The sequence below is a fragment of the Neolamprologus brichardi genome, chromosome 8 (genome assembly GCF_056152115.1).
Source record: "Neolamprologus brichardi isolate AB-2024 chromosome 8, ASM5615211v1, whole genome shotgun sequence".
In the NCBI taxonomy this organism is placed as follows: domain Eukaryota; kingdom Metazoa; phylum Chordata; class Actinopteri; order Cichliformes; family Cichlidae; genus Neolamprologus; species Neolamprologus brichardi.
Window position 1 is genome coordinate 23,054,754 of NC_142111.1, and position 25,463 is coordinate 23,080,216.

A 25,463-nucleotide genomic window follows, 5' to 3' on the forward strand; every position below is an offset into this window, starting at 1 on the left:
TTTGTCTCCCCGAGTACAGTGCTTTTGTCATCGCTGTGAAAAATTGATGTGGCTGTTTTGACATTTCCCCCTATCAAGCAGCACACGCAGACAGACGAGCCTGGCATCTCATTAATCTGCCACTGCCAACAGAACTGCAATTATAAGTCCATCTTCTGCGAGGGGCATTTTTCACCTGTGCTTTATCTGTTGTTATAAAGACGAGGCTCACATTCCTTCAACACAAGCTGACACAATTCATACATCAAAATCCAAAACGCTGACCTCTTTGAAAGGATTGTTACACTGAAGCTGTTGTTAACCAAAAAAGGACAAATACTCAAAATTCACCACCATCTACTGGTGATTAAAGATGCAAGAAATCATGACACTAAATACATAATTTCCTCATCTTTATCTCAGAATTACTTACAAAAGAAAAAAAAGAGTTCCTTCTTCCTGCCTCTCCTCTTCAGATAATTTAGTCTAAACACAGAACATGATGATTCAATTTGAAACCAACCAATAGCAACAGTGTGGAGACAAGTCCCTGCACGCAGCAGAGTAAAAGTACCCAAATTACAAGCCATCGATTTCCAGTAGGATGTCTTTTTCCTGGTAGATACTCCGCATGTAACTACACGATGGCCATAAAACACAAGGAAATAGATTGAAGGAAAAGAGCTGAGATGCAGGATGGCTTCACCTGCAGTTTCACGTCAGACAGAAAAGGAAGAGCCTCGCATGGCTGCCTACTCAATTAACCCCTGTGATAGAGGCGCCGTAATGAACAACAGCACCATTACGCAGCGCCCGAATGGCACTTCACCCTAGTGGCCCGCGAACAGACAGCACCGCTGTTGGTGCTGCACCAAGATGCTAACGGACAAATCTAGATGCTGGAGATATCAGCATGTTCAGAAAGTAAATGAGGACGAGGTGATTACTGGAGTTGATGTTGTTTAACCCTTAAATAATTGCACGTTTTACACAACTGCATCCTATCCTAAACTACTGTAATTGCTCCTGTAATTATATCTACGAGTCAAGCGTGCAATCGGGGACGGATTTCCATCAGGGACGGATTTCCATTGGGGACGATCGAGGGGAAAAACAAAGAGTTGTGAAAAAAGCCTAAATAAGCCCTCGGATTATTTTGTGCTGATGGCGATGCTGACCTTGCTGATGATGTAGATGAGATCTCCTCTCTCGAAGGTCAGTTCGTCTGACTCGTCGCCCTGGCAATCCCACAAACCCTGGTAGTAGTTGGAATAATCTGAGGACCAAACTGAAAGGAAGCACAGGGAACACATTTAAATAGAAGAAAGCAGGACGTAGATGCAGGGAAACTTTAGGCTGGAATAAATAAGTTACTAGACGGAGGTGGAAACCTTGTTTGCTGCTCCTCTCGTCGCTCTCATCACCTGGATTTCCAAGTTCTTCATCTAAACAAACAAAAAAGGAAACAAAGGTTTATCACAGGTGCAGAAGTAGGATTACTCATAATCACAATTACTTTGGTCAATGCTCAAATCGTGATTTAATCATCAAAGAAGAAACTTGTCTTTTTAACCCTTACGTAACAAAAATATGACATTATTTATAAGTGTATATTATACCTGTATGGCTTCCTTTATCTATGGAAGACATTTTACAAATTTAATGTAATTAATTGTGTTTTATAAGATTTTTTTTGCTGAAAGAAGTTCAGAGATTGCACCTACTCTTCATGTCACGCTTGTCTGGTTTAGATGGGATCTAATTATCAGTAATAATCAGGTCTGTATGTAACAAAGTATGTATGTGACATTTGTCTGGTTTGGATGGGATCTATTAGCTGAAACACACACTGTCCTAATATCCCTGAAAGGCTGTCCACATGCATGTCTGCACTGGCTGGTCCAACCCCAAGTACTCCAGGTTATCTCTGAATCTTGTTCGAGGCCATTAGCCGTGGAAAACATGACAGTGCAGGGGAAAGTTACACTAAAATCAAAGCTTATAATATTAAAAATCACCAGAACAGAAACTTCCATTAACAATTACTGTAAAATGGAAAATAGCAGGAGAGGTAGATTAACAGAATTACAGTAGCAAACATTTTAAATGAATAAAACATCACAACAGTGCATTAAAATACATGACTGACCCCACTCAGCCACTTGAATTTTAACTTCAACCAAAAACTAAATAAATTAATGCAAAACTGAACCAAGTCTTTGCAGAGGCAGATGTGCTGAAAGGCAAACCAAAGAATCCGTGTTAAACATTTTATATTGCTCAGCTTGTTTTATTAATTGCTTGAAGCCAAAATTGATATTTAAATTAAAAATTCGACAAAGTGTGCAGCCCTATCCAGAACCTAAATATTTTAATATCAGTGTCTAAAAGAAATACATTTAATTTTTAATAATAATAAAAGGCATTACCTGCTGGTGGCCTGACTTTAACAACTATAGTTTATAAATAATTTATATTTGTCCCACGTGTTAACGAGAAATGAACAGCAGAGAAATTATGATAGAGCCAGACAAACAGAATAAACTGGATCATTTGCAAATCCCTGATGAATCTCAGCATGACACAAGCTGTTAATTCTTCTTTAACTAGGATGAACTCTGGCGTGAGGATCAGCCTATTAAACCGCAGGCGGGAAACGTTAAAAAAGAAGAGATTTTTTTTAAGCCACGCGGAGGCGGACATGTCATTGACTGCGGGGCGTGGCACCCGGTGGTCTGAGAGGTGACACGGTGATATGCCTGCCCTCTGTCTCCCACATCCATCCTCCACACAAACCGGCTGACAGCAACGCCACAACCCAGCAACACTATCCACCTTCCAGCACAGGCTGCACCTCTGCTTCCAGGAAGAGCAGGAAACACGAACCACACACACACGCACACACACACCATGTGTCCAGCTTGAATGTAAAAAGTTTAGTTTATGTATACATGAGGGATGCCTTTGTCTTTCCCCGATGCTTTCTTTCTTCAAACAGATAATCACGACTTTCTTTAAAAAAAAATTAAATAAATTTAAAAAAGTACAAACTGCGGCACTTTGTTCCTACACCAAATGATCCAAAAGATAAAAAAATGAGATTTTAAATGTGCTCGCAGCGGGTCCAAACATTTGTTTGGTGCTCTTCGACTGCGAGCATCGTTCCATCGAGAGGCCACCGCTATGGGCCAACGGTTTCTATATCAAAGTGATTTAATTTTCCAGTCAATAAAATCAGTCATCAGCATCAGAGCCAATACCAGCCGCTGCTCTGCATTCTGCCTGCAACTGAGTTTTGCTGCGACAAAACTGACATCGCCTAAAAATGGATGCTGCAGTCAAGGATGTCATTTTGCAAGTTTGCAAACTTCACTGCCGTCAGCACTCGAAACACATCAGAAGGAAACTATCAAATAAGACATTGTGAGACTTCCTTTGCATTCCAATATAAGAACACGAGTGGAGGTCCCTTTTAAAACTTCATCGGTAGTACCATGTTACGACACCGGTGACAGCGGTTAGCACTAACAGGGCTTTCTCCAGGAGCACCTTTTCTCTCCTGCCCTACAGGAGACAGTTTATCCTCTCCACCCAGGACACTCTCACAGGACATTCTTCCTCTCTCTTCCTGGTTAAAGTCACTAAAAGGTTACTAATCTATTGTAACTATTTTAGGGTCTTTACCTTGCAATGTGAACCAACTGTTGTGGTGATTTGACGCTATATAAATAGAATAGAATAGAATTAAAATAATCAGCTAGCATAGCAATCATAAAACATTAAAAAAACTGAGGTTACTACAACAGCAAGCATGTGAGTATCTAGGCAAACTTGTCAAGTCTCTTGTCAGGTCTGCACAGACAAGTCTGAAGAGCCTACGGATCCAAAAGCTGCCTCTGAATAAACATTTTAAGAATTAGATTACAAAACCGTAGCTGAAACGTGTTCAGACCTCTTTCCTTTCTTTCCTGCTGCTAACATTAGCACCACGAAAACCGGCTGGTGGTTACACGTTGCTCAGGTTGAGTGGTTATACATCAGTTCATTCGGTCGCAGACGGCATTTTCTTAACCAAAGTGCAGCAGAACAGCGCTGGTTTTATGTCGTTTAATAACTTTCATCACACAAAAAGAGAACCATGCCTCCATCTGCTGGAGCTGCAGCCCCAGCCATATTAGAACAAATAATGTGACTAGAAATGAATAAAATAGTAATTTTTTTAATCATCTCTGGCTTTTTTGCTTTTATTAGGCAGTAAGAGATGACAGGAAGGTGGGCAGACAGTATCAAACCCGAGCGCACTGATGAGTATGGCGCACGAGGAATGCATGCCACCAAGTTTAATTCAGTTGGATTCAGTTTTATTTATGTAGCTGCCTCAAGGTGCTTTATATTGTAAGGTAAAGAGCCTTCAATAACACCAAAGCAAGTGACCCATGAATAATCAATACAACCCACAAGTGTTTCCATATCATAGTAATATCAGTAATAATCAGGTGATAGCATCATATTAACAAAAGCTACATCTAGCTGTATTAGTCTGTATGTAACAAAGGGTAATCATCATGCTTTGAAGCTCGGTTTAATCAAATATTACATTAAATATACAAGACTGGTAACAAAACTGGATCATTAAATTATTATTAAGCCATCCTTAAATGTGTTTCCTCATTATTACATTCAGGAAGGAGGTTGTGAGATTGTTTCTGTTTGTTCTGTTTTTGTTTTTTTTAGTAGGACTGCTTGGAGAGGATTTGAGGTGGGTCTTTGCTCAACTGAGAAATTATGAAGTTAATGATTAACTTCTAGAGTCAGTGGGAATCCAGATTTGGATGTGGTTGTAAAGAAAATGGAAATTTGGGGCCATGCCCTCACAAATGCATCCAACGTCAGAAACTAATCCAGATACAGATCTTTCTGGATGCAGGGACTTAATTCATGCCATTGTGCAGAGGCAGTTTTCACCCTCCTTTTGTTTTTGCCTGCTTTTATCCCGAAATATAGATTTCAGTTTCATATTATCTGTTGATGATACCAAGCTAGGTTATTACTGTGGTTTTACCATAATTTTTATCACTCTTAACCCTCTATCATGTTATTTCTAAGCTGTAATGTTTTGTTGTTCTGTTTTAGATAGTTGCTTTAATTTACTATTAAACAGCACTATTTTTAAATCATACACAGCTTTCACAATCATTTGTTTATTTTAAGGTCAGGGGGGAAAAAACCTAAAAGTAAACGTGTGCTATATGAAGACATTTTTTACTAATTAGCAATGTAAGGAATAAATGCTTCTATTTGCAGAGATAGAAAGGTTCCTAAATGCAAACATGGCAGCTGATCAGTGAAAATTACTCCCAAATTGAATTATTGAACAGTCTGTAATCACTGTGTAAAAGCCGAGGGAGGTGCAGCATGACTGATAAGCAAAGGGGTGAGAAAGTGAACGAAAGAGCCCGTCATTCGATATGCCATCTGTGGTCAGGGTCGGTACCTCTTCCCAGATGGCTCTGAACGCCGGCGTGACAGTTTGAAGACTGATTCCCCTCTCACCAGTGATTTTGGCAAAGGTAATGTACTCACTGAGTGAAACTGAATCTTGATGTATCTTATCTAATAGAACGAGTGATGGACGACGGCCCTGAGAAGATCGGATCACCCCCTTTTGTCCTTCTTGGGATCTTGTAGCCATGGGACTGTCTCTCTCTCACACACACACTCACACACACACAGTCATGGGGTCTCGTCGGTCAAACTCTAATTTCTATTAAAGATGTGACATTAAGAGCTTCAGATCTATTTTAAGCTCTGCGAGATGCAGTTTTTACTTCCTTTCATCTAAATTGCTGTTGCCAGGCAATTTTAGCCAAAACTCTTGCTTAGTGGATTGAACCATGGGCCATTTGTTGCCTGGCAACATTAGCTAATTGGACGGTCTATGACGGAGCGAAACTAGCCAGCTCTCACTGATTTCAACAACATAACTTGTTCAGAGAGATAAGGAGGGAGCAGATTTGGAGTAGGTGTAAGTGAATCTTCCTCTTCCTGTCCTGCAGCAGCCACCCCGGTGCTGACAAGCTTATTAGTGTTGCTTGATTTAAAATGAGCGATCAGTCTGGAGGAACCTGGCAACACAAATTTCGCAGCAGGGAAAGATGGCAGATATTTCATGTTGCAAAAATCCCCCAGGGTTTGAGCGTCTGTCTGACTGAGTATCATGAGGGGTTGTGTGTGTGTGCGTCACTTCTCTGTTTATTTATCTGCGCAAGTGTGTGTCCAACCACATCCTCATACCTGGCAGCTCCTCGTAGATATCTTCTTCCTCGTCATCCTCCTCCTCTATCTCCTGTCCTCTGCCTACTCCTCCTCCCCGGGAGGCCAGGGTCGGCCGAGTCGGGGTTTCGTTGGCCACCCCCTCGATGTCATCGTAGGTATCCTCGTCCTCCTCCTCGTCATCGACGGGGATGAAGTTGGAGCTGAGATCTACGAGGGAAGGGGAAACAATGTGATAGAAAGTGTTAGCGTCACAGCGTGGCACAAAAGACAGAGACATGCATTAAGGGCTAAAGTAAGAGAAATGTCCGCCACGTTCTCGCTGCACAACGGGGCCGAGACACGTGCCAAACAGCAGCGGTGACAAACACTGGTGCCCCCGAAACATGCTGCAAACAGTTATCATGCTCATTAGCTGTTTATATTGCCTTTATATTGTTTTCAACTAAGCAATAAATTATTGTTAAAACACCAGAGAAAAAAAACGGTTATAATTTCCATTTTGTGAGACAGCTCAGACCTAGAGGAAAAGGATCAAACACAAAGGGGAAAGCACATTTGAAAGGTCAGATCTAGCAGATGTTAATAAGTTATCGGTTGTTGTTGATTTTCACTTTATAATTTTCCACAATCCAATAAGAAGCCTCTCCCTCTCACATCATCCCTGTGGTTCCTGCTTACCATCTGTTTATCATATTCATTCTGGGTCGTCCTACAGATGAAGACGCATCCCATCTAACTGCATCTTTTGTTGCATCTCATACGCCCCCTCTCGCTCTCTTTCTCTGTCCTTGCATTTAAGGCAAAACGTTCTGGAAAGCGTGCCGATGCACTCAGATGAATTTGAAGGTGAAGAGGATAAATAATCATTTGCATGCTCTGTTTTTTTGTAGTAAAAAAAAAAAAAGAGGTGGGGGGTGGGAGGAAGTAAGACAAACTGCCGAGTGTCCGTTACTTCCCGCAAATCAGTGGCCCGGCCCGAGCCCATTTTAGCGTAGACGAGGCACGACTGCTCGCTCAGATGGAGGAGCTGTCTCATTGCAGGCGACTGGCCATTGCAACACAGGGTATCAGGTCCTCTGCCGTACACCAGCAGCCAAGCAGAAATCAATGTCACTGGAGGATAACCAGAACATCTACCAATCAATTTCCTGTAAGTTGGAATTCGGTAGGAGGGTTAGGGGAGGAGTGGAGGAGAACCAGAGCTACACGATGGTGCACATGACATGGTGGGTGACATGTCGAATGAGGTGATTCAGGACTCTTGTGTTCAGCCGTGTAGTTAGTGATGGATGGGGTGGTTTTCGTATGAGTCAGAGATGACAAAGAACTCCCTTGCACTTCTGACCTTTCTGCCCCTCGAAAACACAAGAAAACTTTCGTACAAAAGAACATTTTTTAGAACATTTATACTGCTTTAACTGTATTTTCCACTTAACCTATGTGACTTTTAAAAAGCCAAGTCAATTTTATTTATATATAACAATATATATTTGTCTTAAGAATGGGCTATCATTGAACAGTGCAGAGAGAAAGGAGGAAAACAAGGCAGGGAGTGGTTTTCCATAATGAGTCATATGCAATAAGTCGGAAAAAGCAAAATAAAGAAAAAAGAAAAAGAGAGAGAAGCTGGCTTACCTCTAAGTACAAAATTGATTTGGTCCACCCATTCTCTGGCCTCTTGAGGGCTGCTGGCAGTGAACTGGAAGGAAAGAGCAGCAATAATAATACTGTGATTATAATTTAAACGTGCATTTATGTGCCTGGATTTTTATTCATTTTTATTCATTTTTATTTCTATCCATATAAGAGGAGAGAAAAAGAAAGAACAGATATTGCTCTTTTTAAAATAGCTGTGAAATGTTAAAAAAAAATCTGAATCTAACTTATTTATTAAAAAATTAAATGACTGGGAAAACAAAAACGCATTCCACGTGTACATTTATCAAACTACATCTTTAGTTTATAAATGTCACAAAAAACAGATTCAACCCAAACACAGACTGAAAACCAGGCTGAAGCTGGGGCGACATTCTTCAATTCAAACTTAGAAACTTAGAGGTCTGTACGATAATAAGAGGTTAAAAAAAACCTAAATAGTTTAAATCTCCAAATAAGAAAACGTAAGACTTTAAAGACAGACTAGACACAAGGAGAGAAGGGTAATAAGAAACAGGTAATCAGACACTAACGAGAGCAGGAAAAAGAACAAAGGAAGGAAGTAAAACTACAGAAAATCACCTGAATATCTAACCTTCAAAATAAAACAGGAAATAAACTGAAAGAGATGGGAATATAGGAGGCAGAAGAAGGAAAATCAAACCTGAGGATTACAATAAAAACCTAATAAACAGAACCAGGGATACAACAATAAAAAAGCAAAAAAAGCAAAATTGTATTAGTCTAGATAATCTGATAATGTTTGAGGCAGCTGTGACTTTGATGGTGGAGTGGGATGCCCAATAATTACAGGGTCAGCAGCTCGATACGTCTCACCGATTGTTTTAGTGGTCTTAGTGTGCGTGAGAGGATGAATGTCAACCTTTTATAGGCACAGACAATGTGACGCACAGTGACATTTTACAGGAGAAAAATAAACTTTTCAGAAGTTTGTGGGGGACTAAGTATGCTCTGACGACATCATTTCAGTGAAATGTATATTTACTGCAGTTTAGTTTTAATTCAGAGACCAAATATATTTAAGCACCCTTTTACAATCACCAAAAGTCTTGATAAAGTGCCAAAAGAATGAATCCTAAGACCCAGAAATTACATTAACATTTTGCTCTTCAGGTTTCCTGAACTCAAAAGTCAATAGGGTCTTTTAAACAGGTTACATGATGGTTGATGGTTAGATGGTTAAAACCAGCTGGTTTGGCCATGTGCAGAGGAGGAGTGGATATCCTGGACAAAGGATGGTGGTGACATAAAGCTTTATTTAAGCTTAGTTATATAAGCTTTTCTTTCTCACTGAAATTCTGAAATAATCCAAAAAACTAATGTTAAAATCCAACCAGCCTATTGTCTAAGGAACCAGGGCAATGCTAATTTTTGGATTGGTCTACAAAAACCTTTGCAAAATCTTTGCAGGACTCCATCAAACTATAGTACATATAATTATATATTCTTTGCCAGAAGAAATCATGTCAGCTCTTAATAAGACATGATTTTACTGGAGTTTATTTCTTTAATAATAATAATACAGAGATAATACAGACCTGGAAGGGCCGTTTTCCGGGAGCACTGAGCTCAAAACAGGCTTTTCTTTTGGAGTCTTTTCTCAGGTTGGTCACCATCTGTACAGTGTAGTCATTGATATAAAATGAACCCTTCTGCTGTTTATCTGTAGGGGGGAGAGGAGAACACGCAGTGGGATGAAATCCAATTTAAAATTATGCAGCTGCGATGTTTCCACATGGTGGCATTTGAGAACAAACCTTTTTCACTCCCAAAGTAGTAGAATATCGAATTGTTCAGGATGCACCATCTCTTCTGCCACTCTGGTCCAAAGAAGCTGTGGTCTAATGAAAAAACAAAGCAAAAAAAAAAAGGGAATTATTCTCAGGAAACCAATTCTTTGTGTGTAAACAGATCAAAAAGCGGGACAAATGAAAGAGAGACTGTTGATAGTCTATCTGTTGTCGTACCTTTTCGTTTCTTTTCCAAGTAACCTTGCTTCAGGATGTTGGTGAGCTCATAGGCTGCCACTGGAAGGATATCCTCATCGTCTGTGAGAGCAACCAGACGTGAAACATCTTGTTATGTCTGTCTAAAATCAATTTATAATCACAAATGAAAAAGAAACAGTTCCTCACATGTGAGAAGCTAAAATCTGAGAATTTCCTTCTTGAAAAATGACTTCAAGCTTTGTTAACATTTTTTTCCAGTGAATCAGCTAATTGACAAAACAACTAATTGTTTCCTCACTAACTCCTTATAAGCTCCACATACACTTCCCTTTTTCCCTCAAGGCACTTCACACATATCAGAATATAAAGTCTCTAACCCCGTGGATCAAATACATCCCTGCTAGTCTTTAGGAAACTGGGATCAATACTTCTACAGTGCTGCTGAGCAGTGCACTCCATTCATCTGCTCACATTGCATTTTAATGAGAGGAAACTTCCCGTGGGGATTAAAACCTCTCGTCAGTGTGCAGAGTCAAAATTTAAACATCACAGGATGATAGTTAGGTTATGATCAATTACCTTTGCAATATCAAACTAAAATAAATACTTGAACCCCAAATATCTACTGAGATGATCAGAAATATAACGCTACACGTGCTTCAGAACACGTTTAATTATGTATGTATTATTTTACGTAGTTTAACGCATCATTATCACATCATAAAATATCTAGAAAGCTTCAGTTATTTACATTTAAAACATAGATATTGAAGGGTAGTTATTTTGTTGGCTTCCATTTCTGTTGTTGTAGGACTTATGAGGATCAGTCTGTCAATAAAATCCAGATCTCCGCACCGTTAGGAGTAAAAACTGGTATGTAGTTTGAAGTCGGCACTTTCAACACAAGCTGAAATGAAGACTCGGCGCGGCTGTGTCTTGCTCAGGGTCATTTTAAATCAGTCATGTGATTTGGACATTCACTCTGGAGGGTTAAACAACGTTGAGATTTGCCTGGAGAGTGAAAAGTGAAAGGCTGTTTTCTCAGATTGTTGAAAAGACTTTATATCTAAATGTGGGTAAAAAGTGTCAGCATGTAGGAAACATGTTTCCATTGAGACATGCACCACACAATGAGATACCCATTAGAAACAGTTTATCTGTAGATATATAAATAGTATAGAGAAATTTTATATATAAAATGTTATCTGGTAATTTAAGCCTGATCAGAACCACTCAAACAACTACTGAAGTATTTGAAATAATGTTTCTGTTGCAGGTAAAAACATGACTAACACTGAATAGTAACCTTTTCAGAACAGTGAGAGTAGCTTTAACATTTCTCTTTGTTATAATGCTGCAGTTATATGAGATAAACACTCCACAGTAGGTTGCCTGAAGAGATGCAATTTAAACCAGCTGCTCCATGTTGAAGTTATTGTTGAACCTGTCAGAAGAAAATCAAAGTATTTTCCCATTTTCTAGCCTTTAGCTGTTAGAGAGGAACTTGACCTTACATCGACCTCATAGACCATCCTCCTCCATGTGTTTCAGTGGGAGTACCTGGCTTTTCTATGTGTCAAAAACAAAGCTCAGCTTCCTCTGAGTTCATTAGTCAACGGGGATTGGAGGAGCAGAGGAAGAGAAGGAGCTCCCTTTTTAGTCTGAAACACAGGAACAATTCAAAGACCATTTACATGAGTCCGTGTGACACCCCCATTCAGAGCAGCGATGACAGGGGGAATGCCTGGAGTCCATCCCCCTCAGAGAGGGCCTGTTTAACTGCTGGGAAAAACCAAACATGTCAACCCACAACTGCCTCCTCTGGGTCAAACAAAGAGCATCCCCCAACGTTAGACAAACAGGAACCTCTGTGTCATTCATAAAAATCACCAACAAGGAGAAAACTAAGTGGGTATTAGCCCAGCTGACTGGCCACTCCTGAACTTGTTATTTGCCATCTATTCACAGCGAGTTTCATCTAAACAACTCAGCTCCAGAGAGCGAAATAGAGCTATTACTGTTTTATTTATTTATTTATTTATTCATTTTGCTCTGAGATTTAAGTTCACCACAAACCTGTGTGTGATCTGATAACCCCTCGTGGCTTCGGCTTGCGGTCCTGACAGATGAGCGGGTCATTCCGGAGCTGAGCCCCAGACACCTCACAGCACTAACACGCTCACATATCATCAGCCTGCCTTTGTGGATGGACTGACCGGTGACACTATAAATACAGAGGTGCTAAGGACTGTTTTGTCAAAGAGAACCTGATTCGGTACATCATAACAAACAGCGGTCATTATGCTCCTCCACCTCATCTATCCGCCGGCAGTCGGTCCATTTTTTTTTCTGGTCCTGCTTCCCTGATGCGGCCCACTTCTAATCCCCTCATCCGTCTGCTTCCCTCGCTCTTCATTTATCTGCAAAGTCGGCCCGGCTAATAGATGAGGAGGTGCAAAATCAACACAGGATTACTCTGATCTACTTGAGTCAATAAACATTAAACATTCGTGCGTGCTTAACACTTTAACGCCAGGTGACCTGACCTCCACTTGACTATCCTTGCATGCATCGTGAACACGGCTGCAAACATCGACTGCGGCGAAACAATAGCTCGAGATTCATCCACAGGGTAGCGGCACAACCTAAAAGCCTCTCGCTGTCCAATGCCGCTTGATCCCACCCTAAACATAAGCAGACTCTGATTGGTCCTGAGTTAACAATGCCTCCTTTAATGAGAATTACACACTAACACCTCTTTTGTTTTGTTTTTTAAGAGGATATTCTGAGGTAATGTTATTTGAAAAATGTGTAATTTAGGGTGTTAAAAAAACTCCAAAACCATCATGGTGTTTGAGTTTGAGTACAGGCACAGAGAGACACATTAATGCATCTAATTAAGGCCTCATCAAAAATCGCAGACAGACGGCACTCTTTCATAAAAATCATAAATTGCTTTATCAATTATTCAGGGCAATGCCATGACTTCATTTTCATCCCTTTTGCGTTTTAATTAGCACCATCCACAGCTTTGGTATTGACATTAATTTGATGGCAATTTATTGATATTGAGCATAACCTATTTAGCTGAGTGCAATTACCAACAAAGAGAAGCAGATAGATGTGGCGTTAGAGTCGCATCCCGTGTTTCGTAAATCAAGGTGAGGAGTTGCTACTGGCCACGCTAACTGAATCTAACGGCTCTCAGCGGTCATCAGTACGAAAAGATCCAAATGTAAGGAGATAATCAATGGAAAATTGACCAGAGATATGTGTTTAATTGATTCCGACAAAGGAACGTTTCCATAAGCTAGCCGACCTGCGTGCCGATAAGTGCTCCATTCTGCTGCCTTCCTGAAGTCGTGTTAAAACTCAGAGGGGATACATGAATACATAACAATGCATCCAAGCTGCCAGCGGTTTGCCAAAGCCACAATCTCTCATTTGGTTATTCACACTCTCCCAGCATGGTGTTATGAGCTCAGCAGTTGATCCCGCAAGAAAAGGCTGATTTATGTTAGCATGACCAGAGGGAGTTAATGTATTCTCTCATTAAAATCCACTTTAGTTAGGCTGAAAGTCAATCAAAGCCTGGATAGAGAGTGAATCAAAATGAAGGGAAATGGTCGGGTGGGAGGACTAATACGTTACATTAGATCTAACGGTGGTCATAATGCGCCAAAGATGCTATGAAAACACAAAAATGCTCTGAAGATGTTGATGGTGCTCCAGAAGATGGAAAGCAAAGCCAGAGGTCCCCTTAGCGCCTCTTCTCTGAGAGTGCTGGGTGGCAGGGAGCGGCGACGGCAGCGGCGGGACTCGGTCCCAGCACGGAGACGTGTACTTCAGAGGCTCCACTCTAACCATTACTATAAAATGGCCGGTTACATGGAGAGAAACACAGTGAGATGAGGGGAAAAAGCCTTAAATCAGGCAAAATGCTATTCAGTCTTGTTTTTTCTGCACATAAAAACATGCCTTACTTCCACGTGGAAGCAGTGTGTTGTAACCGAGAGTGGGATCTAAAAAACGTTTGGAAAGACGTGGAATTAAAAATTAACTGATAATATTTTTCCCTGTCCATCAATACTTCATGCCTGTGATGTCTAATAATGGCTGCCTTATGTGACTGCTCTGTCTTTATTTAAGTGAGGGTGTGTGTCATGCGTGGGCTTTATTACTGTAGTCCCTCGTGCTGCAGAGGTTTTACTGTACATCTGTGGCTGTTACATTTCTAATGGGGATTTTCTTTTCTTTCCATTTCTGTTGTATTTGACTGTGTGAGCTCATAACGGTCATTAATGATTAATTATTCATTTATGTCTGATTGCAAATTACTGGCCAATATAATATCATGAAATAGTGAAAAATGCATCTTTGCTGTTATAAACAACCAGTTTATTCCATCATTATTGGCTTGACTGATTGATCAACTTGTTGATTATTTCTTGACTGTAGATTAAACTCCATGATGTATAACGTTACAAGACAGTATTAAAAACGACCAATAAAATCAGGTGTTTTAGCTTTAAATGTGTCCATTAATGAATAATTGTTTGATCGCTAGCTTGTTTGTTTTAAATCCTTAACATCAATCTGTCTGTCAATACTGATTAATTTGTTGATTATTTGTAGATTTTGTATTAATACTTTGGGGAATAAAAAAAAGCTTCTTACGCTGTCCAAAGATGTAATTTTTGCTTTATTAAATGAGCAAAAAAACCAGGTGGTGTTTCCACTTTAAACATGGCAATTATTTATTAATCTTAAAGCAACTCGTTCATTCCTTTAATCCCAACGTTAGTCCTGCCTGAAACTGACAAATATTGTCAATATTGATTCATTTCTGGTCTATATGATGTCATAAAATACTAAAAATATTTTCTATACAGTCCAGCTTTTCTGCTATAAACAACAAATTAATTAATTATTCAATTTCCAGTCACTGGCTCATTTTTTTTTCTTTTAATACTGAACATCAGCTTGTCTGCAACTAATAAATATTGCCATTTACAATTAATTTGGTGATTATTGGTGATTATTATATAGATTTAGATTTTCAGACTATAAAATGTTTTAAAACAGGGCAAAATCCTTCTTATGTTCTTGAAAAATAACAGTTTTGATATTATAAATTACCGGTAAAAAGCCAAATGGTGTTTCAATTCTTACATTTGCTCTGACTTGTTTGTTCCTCGTCGTAAAACGATTCTCATAGTGTTCCCAATTTCAGTTTCTATACTAGTATTATTATTATTTACCTCAGACAAGACAGTTAATAAAACAAATATCTGATTACTGACTTGCTTGTTTCCTTTAATCCAATTAACTTGCCTATAACTAAAAAAAATATTGATTCACTGCTACTGACTCATTTGTTGACTGTTTCTTGCTTGTCGGTTATTACCCTATAAAACAAAAGAGTCATAAAAGAGTGAAAAACGTGTTTTTTATTGTATTACAATTATAAAATAATGAGTTTTGCTATTATAAATGGCCAATAAAACCAAGTGGCATTTCAGCTTTAAATTGAACAGTTAATTAATTAACATCTGCTCATTGGTTACTGATCATTTCCTTTTGTTTGTAAAATGTATTTCATTACACAAAAATATATTTTTTTTATAACTATGTATTTTTCTTTTTCATGCCTCAATGCGAGCTCTTTTACTGGTTTCTACAAATTCATCTACTTGTATTACAATTAAGAAATGGGCATCTGCTTTTAATCCTTAACATCAGCTTCCCATCATAGACTTTTGCTCAAATCCGGTCATTTTTACACCCCCCTGATGTGATTTCATACATCTCATTCCTTACAACTAAATAACAGAAGGTACAGACAAACAAACTGCCTGAAAATCCCAGTGTTTACTTGTTATTTTGGGGTAAAACATCTGTCACATTGGGATTAATACGCAGTGGTGACCCACCTAGAAGCACAGGTGTAAAATAAGGGCAGAAAGTTGTCATATGCTTCCCTTCTCTTCCACTCAGTCCTTGAGCACGAGGTGCTTTCACAGCGCCTTACGATGCAAGAGGTATTGCAGTGAATGCAGCATCAGGGGGGCAGGACCTGACCCCCGAGTGAACTCTGCTGATGAGGTGAAACAGAAGGCAGAGAGAGGCTCCCCGGCCCTGAGGGGGCTACGGGGAGGAATGCTGCTGATTCCACAGACGAAAGGGAACGAGACCGCAACCTCTTCGATACCGTCCTTGATTAGGAAAAAGGATTCACTCTGTGCACCTTCACCCGCCTGGCGCTCAATCTGCGCACACGCCAGGCTAAATTGATACATTTTTCCTCATTACAGTAGGAGGCCTTTGCAGTACATCCCTCCAGCGAGCCGGCCGTCAGAAGGGAGGAGAGAAACTGAGAGGCACTGAGGTTAAGGGCAGAGTGTCTTCCCTGCCCTCCTTCCCTCCCCCTGATTTGATTAGGACTTCAGTCATCGATACATAAACCATGTTTAGAACCTCCTAATGCATGTGTTTGAACCGAAGAAAACACACAGATCATTATATCACAGCTGTATCACCGTCTAATAATACTTAAAAGGATCAGAAACGTATGCAGGAGTGATCAAGGTTTTCTTTTTTTATATGAGTCAGGTCTTAATAAAAAATCTGACTCGAGATCTGAGCAACAGAACAGAATAAAAACTTGCCTGCAAATATTTAATTGCACTTCTTGACTGATTTCGATTCAGGACATTCGCTTAGGCTGCATCTGCAGAGAGTTATCTACTGTTTCTGTTTTTCTGTAACTGTGAACAAAAAAATATATATTTAGGTGCCCGTACGCGGGAATAGATGTTAAGTCATTCTCGGTTTTGCTCCACTCCTACATTCAAACATCACGGGCCGGCCACTGTAAAGACACTAAGGGGCTAAATTTACTATGTGACATCGGCTTCCCCCTGGGCAGCCATAAGCAGCGTCTACAGCGACCCTGAATTTCCCTTTTCTAGATTTACTACCACTATTCAAATGCTTAACTGCAGATACAATGATCCTCTAATCGCTGGGGATGGTTTTCAGCTGCTTCGCTGACAGAGACCAAAAAAAAAAAAAGAAAAAGAAAGAAACAGTCGTAAGAATATAAATACCAACAATGGAGGAGTTCGGGCCCACAGAGGAGCCTGCGTCTCAGTGATAAAAATGGGATACAGCGCAATCAAAGGCAGAGCCTGGAGGGAAAAACACTCACAAAAAAATCAGCACACTTGCCCTCTGAATGTACAGTTATTGCACCTTTAAAATGCTCCTGTGATCGCCGCTTAAATGTAATTTTAAAGAAAGGACCACGATTTTAGAGCAATATCTCACACCTATTACCATTTTATATAAAGCACTCCTATTTATAGCCACTGTTGTTAAACACCATGTCAATAAATAAAGTTATATTTTATGATTTCCAATCATAAATCACCGGCAAATCCAGCTGGCAACAGGTGTGATGGAAAAATAATTCTGTGGAGGAAAATGAGGCCGAACGCTTGTTAAAAAACGTCATAATCAATTTTGATTTATTGACTTATAATTAAAATAAAAATGTTTTTTTAGTTTAAATTATTTTAGAGGACCAAAGTATTGATTGTTCTAGCTCGTGTGGATTCATTTAAATCAAAACAACTGTTCGCATTAATTAATAATGAAATTAATACTACTATTTATTAATAATAATGAGCAGGTTTTTCAAACAGAAACTTTTTTTTTAGTTTGGTTTATTATTTAAATTTTGTTGATGAACAGCAAAACCTAACTCTGATATATTAATTATGTTTTAGGGTTTCAATAATTCAGTCTTTCATAAAGAAGAATGACCCATAAATGAAGATTTCTTTTGAAGGATTTTGACACTTTTTAAGGATTAAAAACATTTTTTTTGCTGAAGAAAACAGCAAATAATAATAAATATATATAAAAATAATTAAAGTATCATGGCAGCAGCTAAATGATTCAAATTTATTTAAAACATTAAAAGCTTCCGAAAAACAAAGCCAAGTAATTATATAACTATCAACTAGATTTTTTATTTTTTTTTAATCATTTACGAACTTTTTAAAACTTTTTTGTTGTTCTTATCTTTTTGAATTTCTTTATAATATTGTAATATTAAAAAAATAAACCAAAAAAGGAAAGAAAAAGACCAAATAAGAAAAAAAAAAGCCAAAACCACGTCAGTCGAGCTTCATTCGCAGGGAAACGGTAAATCAGCCTCCGTGACACTAACTGCCGCGGAAGTCATTTAAAACTAATTTTTTTGACAATATACAAATGAACTCATAAAAAAATCATATAATATAAAACAGTAAGGATGATCATTATTCAGCGAATGTTTTTGCAGTATTGGTCAAGTTTTAAAATAATGTTTGCCCTCAGTTTTTAGCTATTTTTCCAAGCGACAACCAAAATTACACTCAGCATATTAAATTACGCAAAACAGCCTAAAAATGTAAAAAAATTATGTTTATTTTACATCTCATAAAAAAGTTTTCATTTTAACTGTGATTAGTACTGGAGGGAATTTATATTTTAAAGTTAACTGACTAAATTTAAGTAATTACTGCATCCGTACCGCCACACAGGACCAAGTTCCTGTGTAATTACATGTGTTTCCATTCGACTCCTGATTTCTTTCAGATGAGCCAACTCGCGAGAAAATCTGCTGTAACTCAGGGGTGAAAAATTACCATTGTAGATAAGCGATCTTAAAACAGCATACAAGCCCACAGCAGCCCCTGTCCCACTTGGCACACGCTCAGAGCGGTGACTTCTCCCAGCCGTGCGCAGAGCTCGGAGTAAAGAGGGATGCATCCTCGACATGCTCGGATAACTCCACAAGGGCAAGTTAATGACCTTAAAGTGCTACATTACAGCAACAATTAAACACAAGGATCCCAGAGGCACCGGGAGCTGCCGTGTCACTGTCTGTGTACAGGCCAACACATCTCTCCCATCCCCATTTATTTCCCTAAGAAATCAGCGGGGCCACCTGGGCTTGGCATTGAAACTTCATTCATCTCCAGAAATGGATTCCAGTGGAGGGCAAAATCAAATTCTCATTTGCAAGGAAGGGGGAAAAAGAGAGGGAGTGAATGCAGGAGGTACCTGGGAACGCTAACCTCTGGGTGAACCCGCCGCATCTGATAGTTTTGCTATTTGTCTGTGACATTGACAGCTCTGGGGGAGATTAGGAGCCACCCTGCCCCGGCTTCCCACTTTGCATTCTGCCTATGCGCCTCTTTACAGATGGACTGCTGCACATTTACCTTCGCCTGTTTTCCCTAGGTTTCAGCACGGCGCTGCCGCACCAGAGGCAACGGAGGGATGTAATTATATGCCGTGCGACAATAAAACAAAGCAAATGAGAGGAGAGCTGCATCACGAGGCTTTGAAACCAGGAGGATGCAGAAAACTACACCGTGCGGCTTTTGGTGGTGGTGGTGGGTGTGGGTGTGTGTGTGTGTGGGGGGGGGTGAAGCCGGAGATGAGAGTGATGGATGCCCTTCGGTTAAATACGTCCAAATCCCCCCTTCAAGCCGCTCTCTTCTTGCCAGGCAGCGTGAGTGAGTGTGTGAGAGAGAGTGTACAAGATTAATAGTGTAAACAGCGAGGGAGAGAGGGAAAGAAAGGCAGCCAGGAGAGAGGGAGAAAGAAAAGACTATCAGCATCTGCAGCAGCACAGTAGCCCTCGGGGAATAGCGTGAACTTTTGAACCCTGATGGCGAGCAGTCGCAGCGATGCACAGAGCCTGCGCCTGCCTCGTAATGTGTGTGTGAGAGTGTGTGTGTGCTTCTAGAAAAGCACACAGACACCAACTGAAGAAGGAGAGGAAAAGAGAGTGACGGAGAACGAGGAGGAAGAGGGGAGGGTCATTAGCATATTCCTCGCTTCCTCGCAAACGAGCAGCCGCTACCCAAATGTCACAAAATCCATACGCCGATGAACGCGCTGAAAAATGGATCTCCGGGCGGATATTCTGACGGACAGACACGGCGCGCGGCTACGTCCGAAGAAACTCGGTGTGCTCTGAGACGGCGTGGACGATTATTCACACGCGCAGACGGGTCACGGGTTGGCCAAGCAAAGAGGCCAAAGGTCAAAAGTTCAGTGAGTGGGCAGACGGGCCAACAAACCTGCAAGCAGGTCACGTATGCAGACCCGAAACACTTTCCAGGTGGATTTAAAAGAAAGAAGAGAAACTGCTATGAAGCAGCTCAGCAGCCATATTTCAACATTTACCCACAAACCTCCTCCTTCCCCGTGACTTCATTTCGAACACAGACAAGGGCCAGTTGGCACATTAAACATTGCTGATTAACCCCCTAATGGGGCATCAATCCGTCAGCTGGCATCCCTTTTCTTCTACCTCACAAGCCAAGGGACCGAGCAGGGCACGCTGCACCCTCCTCAAACACACTGCACGTTACACAGCTTTTTCCAGCTTCGGCCAAAATGACAGAATTCAGATTTAATATTCTATTTACTGGCACCGTGTAATAATGTTGTTACTGTGCACTTGGCTCCTCATATTCAAATGAGAAATAGGCGACAGCAGCGAGACATAACTTCAAATTGGTTATCCTACCGCATTCTTGTGCCAGTAATTGGTTTAGGAAATTGGGCCAGCGCAGTGATCGCTAACACGAGTCACCTTCCTTCATTCTTAACACTGGCCATAAGAGCACACCTGCGTTTGCAGCCAAAACTATCAGTTCATTAATCAATTTATCGACTGAAAACAGAAGCTCCTCTTGTTCCAGCTTTCCCATTCTTCGTCTAATGTGACTGTAGACCTGAAAACTTTAGCTGCCTGATCAAAAAAAAGCTAATTCCCTCCTATTTTTTTTCTTTAGAAAACAAGCTGCAGCCCTTCCTGCCTACATTTCAAATTAAATAATCTTAAAATGTAAAATATTTATTGCCACACCGGAGATAATGCAGGCTGTACAGCACATCAAACTAAAATCATCACAATCACAAAGAAGACGAGGGATACGTATCAAAAGCGCCATCTTTTTCCTGCACGCCTCCTGAAACAAAGCTCTTTCTGCAGTGCTCTGTCATCCCAGCAGCTTCCCAGCAAACATCCCCGAGCGCCCAGCGGTGCTCCCCAATCAAAGAAAAACAAACAGGCGATTTCGACTTCGTAAACTTGACCTGCAAACAGCATGACAGGGCTAAAAGCCCCACATCACACACCGTCTCCTGGGGTCTAAGTGAGTGTGTTAAAGAGATTTTTGCACGCCAGAGGGGGAAATTTTGTGCCTATATTTGTTTATGTATGCATAATGTGCTGGAATGGTGTTTGAGCCTCAAACAGCATTGAGAGCAAGAGAAGGGTGGAGGGTGCTGAAGCGGGCAGACGTAGATGGGGTGAGGCTGCAGGCGCGGTCAGGTCACCGGTGCGGTCGGCGGGTGAAACTCAGTTCACATTACCATGCAGACAACCCGGGCTAACAATGGAGGCTCCATCTGTTCCTGTCAGCGATTACAAATCTGGTGTCACCCAGTCCGCTGAAGACAACAGGCCACCGCATCTAATCAAACGGCACAGGCTCCTCCTGCGTGTAGAAGCAGCCATCGACTTCACACTCACTCACTCTCTGGTTAGGGAACACAGAGAGGCGAAGGCAGGCAGTCGATTACCACGGATAATACATCCTCCAAGTCACAAAGTCTCCATTGTGTACAGTAGGATTAAAAAAAAAAAAAAAAAAAAAAAAGAATGACACAATTAAACTCAAGAGAGAAAACTCAATTTTCTACCTTCCCTTCTCCTTATCGCTACTCTCTGAATCCCACAAAATTATCATTAATTTTCAGTTCCCCTGAATGAAAAGAAAGTTCGAATATCATGGTTAACAGTTCCTCCTAAAATGTGGCTGATTTCATTAAGCGCCAGCGCCATTATTTCAGACCGCCCGGCAGAGAAGTGCGAACCATTTCTTTCAGCTGGCAGTGAACAGAGAATGAACTATGAACTCCGCATGCCCTTTTACTGAGGACACAGGCCATTCACTATGCTAACATGGTCGCCGTCCCCCAGCAATAAAAGACGGAGCGCTGCAAGGTGAACATTTGTCTTACAAAGTCAAATGTTATGATTATCGATCTGACAGTACAATGTGTGTGCGTTTTTTGTTTTTGTTTTTTTAAATCAAAGCAAAATACAAACAGGGGATTAAAAAACTGATTACGGCGATTCGGGATAATTGGCTCCTTCTCACATTCAACACAGACAATGGCGTGACTGCGTTTTCGAGCTGTAACAACTATCGCTTTCCGCAGCAACAGACGGTGCCGTTTCTAGTTTGGTGTGTTACAATTACAGCCTTAAGGGAAATTTTTTTAAGCATTTCATACTTTGATTTTGTTTGTTTCCCACAAAGCAAATGTCCTCTTGTTTATTGTAAAATGAACAATTTCAAAAAATGAATTATCGCGGTCTTATTGTCGGCTATCTTCGCGCCATCTGCCGTGATTTGTTTTCTCTATTTTTCCAAAGTTGCCCAGTAAAGGCGACGGTTACTCTTCTGTGAGCAGAAGAGCTCATTAAGCCGTTTACAAATAAATAAACGGGGGGATTTGTGCTCGACTTCATCCAGCTGGCATTAAATACCGGTATCACCAAAATGATTGGAAATATTCCTGTTTCTCGACTGGGAATTTCCACATGCGTCCCTGCTTTATCTCAAGAAAGACGCTAAAACAGCAGCGGAGATGGGCACCTGAGGCAGCAGAGGCAATAATGCCCACCTGCGGCATGTCATGTCAAGGGCTATTAGCTGGCACATAGCGTCAGAAATACAAAAACTCTGAATGGGAGGGAGGCGAATCAGAGAAGGGAAGATAGAAAGAAAGATTGATACAGGGAGAGAGGGATGGAACACTCATGGCCCCTCAGGTACAGTGTTGTATTTCAAACCCGGTTGTGGAAGAATAGAGGGGCTCAGCTTCTATCAATCACTGCATTAGCCTGCAGCTACAAAGCCTCCTCTCTGTGTGGGCAGCCTCAACACCTCCCATAGTACACACATGCAAGGATCGGGAGCGGAGCCCAGGAGCCGCCACTGGAGGGAGCTCTAGGTCACCATTCAGGCTTTTGCAAGCCACCACAACCCCCCACGCTGTTTTTTTCACCAGCATCAGCATGGCCTTACCTGCACACTACCAAGAGAGGAAGAGCAGAGGAAGGAGGAGCTAAAGGAGCCTGGCAGAGAGGTAGGACACCAGCAAGGAGGAAAATTTTACACATGTGATCTATTCTGTTCTAATTAAAAAGGGCGAGCGCCAAAATAGAGAAACCTACGCATCCTGTGGTGAGGTGTAGGTGTGTCATTGAGTATGCCGGGGGATAGTGTGTTAAAATTGCATTGTTTCCTGTCACAGTTATTATTAAATCATCTTTAAGATTTCACTGTAGCTGTAAGAACGTAGCTTCGGTCTGTTTGTAGGCTGCAAAGCATTTAAACCATCTTTTCAAGTACAGTGTGAAAAAGAGCTACAGCTAGTGACTAAACGTCCACGTGATCCGACATAACGAGTACTGTGTTTAAGTGCAACAAGGCATCAGACATGAGAATGAGAGCCTTATAACTAAACACCATGAAGTGCTGCTCTCTTCCATCTGCTAAATACTGTATATACTGTATTTGTCACTCAGAGTACCAAAATAACAATGGCAGGATAAAGGTGCTCTTAAAGCACTGTTACACACATAATGTGGTATCGTCTGTGTAAACACTACATTTCAGGGGTTTAGCGCGCAGAACTCCAGGCACTATTCATGAGCGATCTCTGCGGGCCATCCGTATCTCTCGTGCATATTTTTTAAATAAACAATTGAGCTGACGGCTATTTACAACAATGTCTAGTGGTCATTAGGCTAGCCTGTAATGAACTGTCCATATGATGCATTCATGCATAGTTTGAAATCTCCACACATTTCTCCATACTTTAGTCTATGATTACTTTATGGTTAAATGAGTTTTGCTTTCGGAGGTCAAACCAGATCTTCAAGGCACATCATAATGATTGTAAGTAATGTAATTATCTTGATAATTGTTAAAGTTTAATTAATAGTCCAAACCGATTGATGTTTATATAACTGTAACACTGAAACTGCAGCAGCTCGTGGTTGAGCAAGCTTAATAATGGTTAAAATTAATAAGAATAAATTAGATTTATGATATGTGCAATGAACTGACATAACAGCTGTTTTCTGTTAACGTTTTTTTAAATGATCAAACACGAAAGTTAGAGATACGGCACTCTAATGGTGGCTGATATAAACTGGGTGATTTAATAATACATGAAAATGTTTCTGAGAGTGTACACAGGTATGATGGTGTGCTGCCTGATGGTGTGCTTCATTAGAACTGGCAAAGGCTGAATAAATGACCCCATCGCAACACAAGTAAAGTTTTTCAAATTAAGAGGCATTATCATTGTGCTAAAAATTATATTTCATCAGCCTGAAACGTAACAGGCTTGTACAAAAATACCCTGCTCACCCCGTGGCACACCGCCATGAGAACCATTGGTGCAACATACAATAAAGGATAATGCTGCCTGATGTCAGTGCTGCTAAGCTTTCATTTGGAGACGCACCTGCTGCTGCTTTTCTGGCCGTTTCTGAAATTAAGGGCCATCCGTTTCATGGTTTTAACTTGTGCTCGGTCTAACACTGGCTCGCTGTCTTTACCACCTGCTGTTAGCTAAACCCTTCCTAACCTGGTAGTCGTGCAGCTCACTTTTCTTTTGAAAGAAATGCATTAACAACAGACTTCCCTCAGTTTGCTCCCTCTCTTTTCTTCCTTTTCTTTTTTGACGCTTTCTTGAGGAAAGACATGATTCAAAGTGCACATTTGCATTGGTCACATGAAATAAATTAGCTGCGCTGAAAAAGCGAGTCTCAGCAAACTAAACAATTTTACATCGTTTGTAAAGTGAAAGGTAGAAGTGGCAGCAGCTTCAGCAATATATTTGTAAAGTCACTCAACTGATTCATTCATGCAATAATTACATAGACACATGAAGACAAACTTCTCATTTCAGGCTTGCTATGACTACTCCCAATACTCCAAATTTCCCCCCAATACCTGTCACAGATTTGGGTGGAAGACATGATAATGTCAATGTTTATGCTAAATATGGTCAGTAGAAGAGGTCAAAGAATGAATCCTGTGGAACGCCTGCACTCATGACAAAGAAGGGCACAACACAATGACAACTCCTCTTTACCTTTTGTTTAAAGCAACTTGTAGCCTTTTAGCAGAAACACAAATAGTCACGTCTATGCTCAGGGTGAAATGTAATACTTTGGTGGTTGTTAAAATGTAGACAAAACACCCTCTGTGAAGGTGTTATGTCTTTATACTATGATCTGTAAACTGTAATGTACACATAAAAAGAGTAGACCCAACAAATGTGGAATGACTGCGATTAAATTAAATCTATTTTTAAGATATGTAAGCTGGTATCTGTTTGGCCTACCTTCTGTTGCACAGCCATTATTTAGAAAATTAAGGGAAATGCAAAATATATACATTTTGCATTTTTAATGTTTCTTGA

At 40.5% G+C, this 25,463-nt stretch overlaps 1 protein-coding gene across 5 annotated transcripts in view; it reads right to left on the reverse strand.

Annotated features, from left to right (window-relative positions):
• The window catches only part of skap1 (src kinase associated phosphoprotein 1), a 39,264-nt gene that overhangs the window by 7,559 nt on the left and 6,242 nt on the right, over positions 1-25,463 (reverse strand). For all 5 annotated transcript variants that reach the window (XM_035908816.2, XM_006793180.3, XM_035908817.2 and 2 more), the window contains 7 exons: positions 9,900-9,980; positions 9,690-9,773; positions 9,471-9,595; positions 7,891-7,954; positions 6,274-6,462; positions 1,371-1,424; positions 1,158-1,267 (listed from right to left, as the gene is read on the reverse strand). In XM_035908816.2, the coding sequence (XP_035764709.2) occupies positions 1,158-1,267; positions 1,371-1,424; positions 6,274-6,462; positions 7,891-7,954; positions 9,471-9,595; positions 9,690-9,773; positions 9,900-9,980 (707 nt within the window). The remainder of the gene's footprint in view (positions 1-1,157; positions 1,268-1,370; positions 1,425-6,273; positions 6,463-7,890; positions 7,955-9,470; positions 9,596-9,689; positions 9,774-9,899; positions 9,981-25,463) is intronic.